This window comes from Gossypium raimondii, chromosome 7, assembly GCF_025698545.1.
Source record: "Gossypium raimondii isolate GPD5lz chromosome 7, ASM2569854v1, whole genome shotgun sequence".
Lineage (NCBI taxonomy): Eukaryota > Viridiplantae > Streptophyta > Magnoliopsida > Malvales > Malvaceae > Gossypium > Gossypium raimondii.
This window is the reverse complement of record NC_068571.1, coordinates 44,521,530-44,530,358: the sequence shown is the minus strand read 5'-3', so window position 1 is coordinate 44,530,358 and position 8,829 is coordinate 44,521,530. Positions and strand designations below refer to the sequence as shown.

The 8,829-nt window shown below is 32.9% G+C and overlaps 1 protein-coding gene across 1 annotated transcript; it reads right to left on the bottom strand.

Moving 5' to 3' along the window:
* Nucleotides 1-5,478: 5,478 nt before the first annotated feature.
* LOC105761414 (protein DETOXIFICATION 3) lies at nucleotides 5,479-8,496 on the bottom strand. Its single transcript, XM_052633959.1, has 7 exons — nucleotides 8,257-8,496; nucleotides 7,618-8,162; nucleotides 7,432-7,518; nucleotides 7,274-7,330; nucleotides 6,418-6,656; nucleotides 6,044-6,249; nucleotides 5,479-5,799 (listed from the first exon to the last, which is right to left on the bottom strand). The coding sequence occupies exons 1-7, from the start codon at nucleotides 8,494-8,496 to the stop codon at nucleotides 5,737-5,739; spliced, it is 1,437 nt and encodes a 478-aa protein (XP_052489919.1). The 3' UTR covers nucleotides 5,479-5,736.
* Between the last annotated feature and the right edge of the window lie 333 nt (nucleotides 8,497-8,829).

The following is an 8,829-nucleotide window of genomic DNA, read 5'->3' as shown; positions in this document are numbered from 1 at the left end:
ATTGTTTGATTGTTGTGGTCTTGAATATGAAATTAAAAGTTAATTTAAGATTTGATATCAACATTTCATGCCAGATTTGGTTGGAGTTCCAACACATCTTTTATGCCATTAAATTGTAACAATTATTGATAATAATTATTAGTCCCGTGACCTCATTCTACTAAATTAAGGACAAATTTTTTATCCATATTTAAGAGGAGATGAAAATTGACAGCGCTTTTACAATTTAAATTAATGATATACTTTGGCTAAATTAATGATATATGCAGTTTTTTTTATTTAGTTTTTTTTTAATTTAATGAAATAGACCGATTTTGAAGAGAGAGAAAAAAAACGCGCCCAGTTGGGGCGTTTTCCCCTTCTCTCCTAGGGTAAGGTTTTTTAATTTTGTTAGGTTTAAAGTTTTTAAGGGTTTAAGGTTAGGATTTAGGGGTGAAACTGCATAAGTTTATAGGTAGATTTTAGGAGTTAAGGATGTGATAACACGCCTCGAAACACATACATTTCATATGTCATGGCGGGATATGACCATTATCTCAAAAACCCATCTTAGGGAAGTCAAGTTTTGGGGTGACAATACTTGATACGATCACAAGTTGAAGTCTAGGTGGAGGTCCTAGCCGGCGGCTATGATGCGATCACGGGTTTGAGTATAACCGGGGGCTAGTTGACGATCATTATGTAGTTATGAGTTCAAGCTTTTTGGATACCTGCAACTGATGCCTTATATATACCATATATAAGATTGAGGGTATAGTTATAGGAAAAAACGGATGGATTTCCAATATAATCAACATAATCATTTTCTTTATTTCCAAACAACTAGTATATTTAACCTTTCATTCTTATCCGAAGGCTGACACCAAAGTGGACACAAGAGGGCTTTTAGGCGGAGGGTGAATGGTCTAGCATAATAGATGTCAAAATTGGGTCGACACGACAACAATTGTAGTTATTAATGGGTTGATTAATGATGACAACCACTGTCACCCTGAAAGGAGCATCACTTTTATTCAATTTAGTCCCTAGGCCCTAAACATGCAAATTAACCATTTTTATTTTAAACACACATTGATCGAATCTCTTAGGGCCTCTCTACAGATCCTATTTGCTGTTATTTCACAACAAATCCTTGTAATTAATTACCTTTACCAATTTAGTCCTTTAACGTTAAAATTATAAAAAATTACTTTACAAAATAGTCCAATCTAACACCAAAGCTTAATAATCTTCCACAAACATTCAAGAAACAACTCAAATTTTCAATGAAAAAATTTATAACGTTTGAAAGTTTTACGAATTGGTCCTCAAGTTAGCTAGATTAAACTAATACAAGTTCAAAAATATAAAAAAATACTAAAAATGAGTGAATTTTCACCTACCAAAAGGAGATTAAAGCTTGACCGAAGCTTTCCCAACCCTAACAATGGCTATTCGGGTTTTCTTCCACGAAGAAGAAAAAGAAAATGTTCATATTACACTTAATTTCTTTAATTTTAACTATTTACTAAATTACCCTTTTTATTACAACTTATAAAATTACTAAATCATGTCCATAATATAAGTATATGGTTTAATTACTATCTAAGGAGGGTTTAATTGCACAATTGGCACATCAATTATTTTAAATTATTAATTAATTAAACTTTATTTCAATTTAACCCTAAACTAAATAGGACTAAATGAGCAATGGTCCAAAAGCTAGTGGATTAGTCATATCTACCACCGCCTGGACTTTTTGACCATGGTTTAATCACCATTTTGGTCTCTTTACTATTTTAAATCTATAGCGATTAACTTTTATCTCTTTTACAATTTAATCCTTTTACCTTAATTAAGCAACTAATCGTCAAAATTACCATACCAAACTTTAATTCGCTTATAATATGAATCTGTAAATATTTAATAAAAATATTCACGAGCTTGGTTTACAAAAACCAGGTCCTGATACCTTATTTTCCAAAATAACTTGACTTCCGAAACAACCACTCATACTAACCATTAATTCAATTAGTTAAAATTCATCAAATCAAAATTTAATATAAAATTATTATTGACTCGTGTAATGTAAATACTAATTATACGAACTTATTCGTCAGATTTATAGTCCCGAAACCACTGAAAAACGGGTTGTTACAAGTCCCACATAACTCAACCCATGGTTCCACCTATAAAAGCGATATGTTAATTCAAACATATAATAAATAAACAACATTTACTATACAAACCACATATTTATTAAGAATTAATTTTTACCTTGTCACCAATAAGAACATGTATGGGTCGTTAATTCGGGGACGTAGAAATGATAATCGCTATTATGCCCACGACTGCAACGGAGCAAGCAACCACCAATTGTTCAGTTTCATCGTCTGACACAACTTGCGGTACAATGTGGCCAACACGACTAATCCCCAACTCATTCGTTCTCTTTCTTTGAAGTTAACTAGGTGTAGTAGTCACCTTATGTGTACCAAATTTCGAGATTTATCGGGCATTAGAATGCCGTCGATTAACCTCAAGATGAATGCTCGGGCGTATTGTTCTTTAACAACGTCAGACGCGTTTTGAGGAAGATCTTTAAAATTGGTTTCCAACGACTTCATACCTATTCGACTACCGTAAAACTTATTCGACACCTTCCCTAAAAATGTCGCGCAAAGGTCCTCTTTACTGGAAAGGACCGCTGACCCCGTGACAACTGGCCCATCCACCGGTAAATCGAGTTATAAAGCTATGTCATCGAGTGTGATTGTACACTCGCAACATGGAAGATGGAAAGTGTGTGTTTTAGGCCTCCAACTTTCCACCAACGCATTGATGAGTGTAGGATCGAATTTGCAGCCCTCGAGCATATGAGATGCATACAAGAATCCTGCGTCTTGCAAGTAAACATGAATTTCGGTAGCTGGGCTCTTTAACAAGTTATGCATGAACCCCTCCAAAACATAATCATCTACCTATTTATATCGACAAAAAAAATTATTTCAAATGTTTTCAAAATTAAAATACTTTAAATTTAACTTAATTGAAAATAACAAAATTTAAAATTTCGTCTTACCATTATTGCTTGAGCAGTGGAAATATGCTTGTCGTCGAAACGAATTAAAGAGTTTGTTATTCGTGATAATTTAATAAAAAAGAATAATATATGAAGTAATTAAATAAAACTATAACAAAAATATTATTTTTAAACAATATCGGAAAATTTAGAACAAAACTTGAGAGAATTGAGAGAGTTGAGAGTCTAGAAGGAATTGAGAAAGTTGGAGCTGAGTGAAAAAAAAATGAAAAATGGTCTGGTATTTATAAGGAAAAACACTTATCGTTGGGGGAAAGCGCATCCAACTAGGCGCGCTTTCTGGACAAGTGACAAGAATCATTAATTTAGCCCATACCTTTGTTGAAATAGAAAAATTACAAACAAAAATCATTAAAATTTTTCATTCTTATCTCACCATTCAACCCTTCTTTCATTTATCTTCTTATCTATCTTCTTGCCCCTTTCACTCTTTAAGGTTTTGAATTGGAAAAAAAATCTTCTCTTGAAGTTGAAGAACATTAACAACACGTTTACCTCACTGGAATGGAATAGAGCTGTAATGAAATAGTTATTATGTGAGAATGAATTAGGACTGTAGTGTAATTGAATAGACATAACAATGGTTTGGTTGGATGGAATGGAATGAGTATTGTAATAATATTCACGCATTTGATTAAGAGGAATAGATATGTAATAGCAATAAAAAAAAGAAAAACTCGAATGATGATATACCATTTAATAAATCAAATTATGTTTTTATTTTTATAAAAGTATTAAAAAAACAAAAGCGATAAATGCTGAAATGACAAATATACCCCTTTAATTTTTTTTATAATAACATTTTGTAATTCTTGTAAACCTATTTTGTTCCATTTAGCTCTTCGTCTTAATTCTCAATGTTGTTCTCCTTCTAACAGTTTAACACTTTGAGAAAGAAATTTCAGAAATCCAAATCAAACCCAAACATCATAGACTAACATTTCAGAATCTTCCCCATTAAAATTGATGATTACCTAGAGACGATTTTGAGCTTTCCTTTCCCTCAATTTGATAGAAAGATAAAAAGTGAATTTTTGGAAGAAAATGGTGAAAGAATAACATCCTTAGATTTTTTTTTATATTATATAAGCTTGTAATTTGTGATTTTTTTATGGGTACACTGAGAAAGAAAAAAAAAAGTAAGCTATTAACTATATTCCTTGAATAGTCATTAAGTGGGATTAGACTTGTCCATGGCGGGGTCACCTGACCCAGTTCGAAGGCTCGCCTGAAAGTGGAAGGGTTTGGGTAAAAATATAGGCCCAAAAAATGAGTTTGCCCACCGTTTAGAAAACGGGCCGGGCCTCAAGTAAGTTTTTTTTGGCTCGAGCCTGGCCTGACCCGAATATGCAAAAAAAAATGTTGTTTTATTATTATTGTTTTTTTACTTTTTTTTATTTTCTTGCTATTTTCTTTTTTCACTATTTTGCTACCATTTTACAATTATGTTGTTATTATTTTATTGTTATTATTTGAATATTGTATAACTCTTATTTTATTGTTAATTTTGTTACTATTTTAGAGGCATTTGCTTGTTAAGTTGTACCTATCTTAATGTTATTTAAGTATACATATTTTTTTAATTTATTTTCAATTTGTTGGGAAACATTTATTTTAATGTTTTTAGTATTTTTGATGTATTATATATATTTTTAAAAAATATATAAAAAAATTAATACGGGCGGCCTGGGCCCGAATTTTAGCATTTTTATTCGGGTCAGACTTGAACAAAATTTTAAGCCTATTTTTCGAGTCGGATCAGACTCGAGACTAGCAAACAGGTCTAAAAATTTTGTTGGACCTGTCAAATCTGACCTGACCTATGGACACATCTACATGAGATAAATGCTGAATCCACGTTCAGTGTTTTTAAAGAATTTAGCGGAAATGAAAATTAACTGTTATTTCAATTACCAAGTAATAGAATGATGGTCCTCTCACAACTCTGGTACGTAGAAATTCCATTCAAGCAAACATGCTGTAAGCCCGTGACCTCAAAGTCGGTTTGCATCCTCTCGAGCTTATTATTATTTCATAATTCTTTTTCCTTTAAATTTATGTGTATAAATAGATATGTAGATTTTAAAATTCTTAGGTTTAATGATGAACCTTGTTCCATATTTATTTGAAAACCCTATGTTTAGGGTTTAGCATACCAATGAAAACCACCGTAGTTATATGTACAATTGTCATTACGTTTGGTAAGTGAATTTATTTCTCAAATAAAGCTTAGTTGAGTTCATATTTGGATGGAGATGAATGAATTTATAGTATTTTTTTCTTTTACAATTCACATATGCGCACATTACCACGCAATTCCAACAGTTCAATCTTATGATATAAAAACTAGATGAGTCAAATGTTAAGAGTTCAAAACAACTTGATTCTATTGACTATTGAAGGATCAAATTTGCTATACTGTTCATTAATGGTTAATGATCTGATAATGCAAAAATACTTATGACCATTCATTCATAACTTAATTTTAAGCATGCATATATTAGACTAGTGTGTGTGATCTGAATAAAATACATTGGATTCTTTGACCAGCTTCCATCTTTTATGTAATTTCATAAACTAAACCATCACAAATTGAATATAATCATTTTAGATAGAAGAGGTATATGCTCATATTTTACACAATCCAAACTTATTCAAAACGATTCATTCTCGCCCGCTAAGGTTCCATGAAGCATTCTCTCCCTCGCCTTGATTGCCTGCACAGCCACATATACATATAGATCAATGAACTTGGCCACACTATTTTCAGAATTAGACCAAACAGGTTGGTCGGATAGGGAATCAGCAGGAATACATCCCAAATAAAAGATCAGCCCGGTTGATTCGTGAATCAATTAGATCAGTTAAACCAATTTTTTTTTATTTTTAATAAATTATTTAATTAAATTGGACCAACCGAATATTCCTACAGAAATTAAAAGCATTAAAATATGAAAGAACCTGCTTCTTCCAATTTGTAAAAGCAATGACAAGGGAAAGAAGAAGCATTTGAACACCAGACCCAACCACCATTCCAACCCAGAGGCCTTCCCCTCTTAGCTTCAAAACAAAACCACATAAAACTCCTGCTGGAATTCCGACCAAATAATATGCTGCTAGATTTGCATAAGCTCCAACATGCTGCCACCCAATACCTCTCACGATCCCTATGCCAAATATGAAATCAGTATATTTATATATTTAAGATATTCAATAATTACATTAAATCTGATTATTTTAAAAACCAAGCAAGTTGGTGTGATTATGTGTACCACTTTTTAGTATGTTAGCTTTTAAGTGACTAACTGTAAAATGGTTTTTTGGGGGCTACTAACCGCAAGCTACTCCATGTAAACCGTCGGTAATAAATGAGAGGCAGATCAATGGAACCATTCGTGTTACTTTGATTACGACGTCGTTTTCACTACTGTAAGCATACCCGAAAACATGGCGACAACAGAGAAGGATTGTACTTGCAATGAGTGTTTCCACGAGTGCAATAAGCATTGAAACTAGGGTTGCTATCTGAGCCGCTTGTGGATTTCCAGCTCCTAATTCATTCGAAATTCGTGTACTGTAGAAATGATGACACACAATTAATGGAGAAAATTTCAATTACATCATTTTAATTATACATTTTACTAGGTAATTAAGTGAGGAAAATACGGAAGATATTCATATTGGATACAAGAAAATAAAGTTTAAATAGTATTGTTGAGGGGAGGTTAATTTTTTCTGAGAAAGTCTTTGGAGTGTCATTCATACGAAGCAAGGGACCCTTAATTAATCAGTATTGTCTTTGGTCAAATTAAGTTTTCTTTCATGACTTTATGGAGAGTCCTAGGATCTAAAGTTAGATTAAGTGGTACTATGCTCCCCTCAAGATGACCATTCAAATGTCTACATTTCCTTTGGTAGGTAAGTGTATGTCATGCATGGTCTAATTTGATGAGGTACTTTTGCTTTATAAACTTATCGTCTTTTCCAGTAATTTCAGGCACTCCTACTCTGATCAAAATTGAGAGACAAAATCTTAATCATAGATAATATTAAAGGTATTGAGGGTCCTCTTTAACTAACGATATTTTAAAAACTTTTCCTCGAGTTAGAAATCCCTCCACACCAATTTTTAAAAGTAAACTAGTACTAAAAAAAAATCAGATCCACTAATTGAAATGGAAAAGATCAAACCTGGCGGCTACACTAATCCCAAACGATATAGTATAATGCAAAGAATCACTTGAAAGGCTGCAATTTAACATGCAAGCAATTAGATCTAGGTAGAATCACAAACAACAAAGATCAAAACACATCTTTACACTTACAAATTCAATACTTAAAAACCATACCATATAGAAAGAACCGATGTTTCAAGCTTGGAATTTGGCAGAAGTCCAGACATTAATACAAGAATCTCGAACGACCACCATTCGAGGCTGCATTAGAAAAAAAAAAAAAAACCCAACACATTAAGAATAAACAAGAAACATGACAAAAGAGACAGCCTCAAAAGCGATCATGTTTTTGTTGTTTACCAAGCCATTACTGCAGAAGGTATGGCAAAATGAAAGAACTCCTTGACACTCAAGAAAACATCTTTCAAATGGAGGGTTCGGGTTTTCTCACATGAAGGTGAGTATCTCATGTAAAACCCAAGCAATATAACATTAAACCAATTCGAGAAACTGATAGCCAATGCCCCTCCTTTGCTTCCAAACCCAAATTTGAATACCAAAACCCAACAAACAATTATATGGAAACACAATGTTGCAAGAGAACTAAACATCATAGGAAGAACCAAGCTCTGGGATTGGAAGAAACGAACTTGTGATTGAACAATGGCGTAACCAAATAATCCAGGTATGAGACACATGGCGTATCTATTAGCTATCTCTGCAACTTGAGGGTCTTGACCTATTAGCACTAATAGTTTGTCCATATACATCCATAGGAGACACACCGGGAGACAAATTGGAAGGGAACATATTATGGCACAATAAGTGTAGCTTCCTAGTTTATAGTATTGCGTTGCCCCATATGCTTGTCCGTTTAGGGTTTCGAGTGCACCACAAAGTCCCCACTGTTAGTCATAAATAGTAGAAACATGTTAGCCATTGTAATGAATTTGATGCATGCATTAAGAGTTTGAAAAGGTAAAGACAAGTTTTAATTACAAGGAGACTAAAGCCAGTGACATTGCAGAAAGCTGTGGCGATGGCAACACCAGATAGTGCAAGCTCACCAAGGTGTCCAGCCATCATCATCGATACACCCAGCAAAAGGTACTGTGACATAGCTACCGCCATGAACGGTGCACCGACGAAGCTTATTTTCTTGAACTCTTCCACTGTGAGTTTCCACGTTAGTATTTCCCAGATACTCCGTTCTTTCCTTGGAAGTAACGCCTCATCCATTTTTTTCTTTGTTAATTTGTGAAAAGAAAAATCCCCAAAGCCCCCTATATTGAGATTATTAATTGAAAAAATAAACACAAAGATTAGTAAGTTTGATTAGTAGCCACTTTTAAAATTGGCATAATAGTAATTTTAATACTTAATCGTTATATATTATGTCAATTTTGTCTTAATTCTCAAAAATTAAACCCTCAACATATACGCATTATGTAATTTGGTATTCTTTACGGTTTTGCGTTTCTTTATGACATTTTTCACCTAAAATTTGTGACCTTTTCACCTAAAAAATAAAAAATTTATCACCTCAATTTGATTGAAAATATAAAAGTTAGA

What these genes read in the sequence shown, in the direction of transcription:
- LOC105761414 (XM_052633959.1), bottom strand. Translation starts at nt 8,496, where the DNA reads ATGGATGAGGCGTTACTTCCAAGGAAAGAACGGAGTATCTGGGAAATA. An exon ending in TCACTGGCTTTAGTCTCCTT is followed by an intron (nt 8,163 to 8,256) that starts GTAATTAAAACT and finishes TATGACTAACAG; the next exon opens with TGGGGACTTTGTGGTGCACT. An exon ending in CCTTCTGCAGTAATGGCTTG is followed by an intron (nt 7,519 to 7,617) that starts GTAAACAACAAA and finishes TTTCTAATGCAG; the next exon opens with CCTCGAATGGTGGTCGTTCG.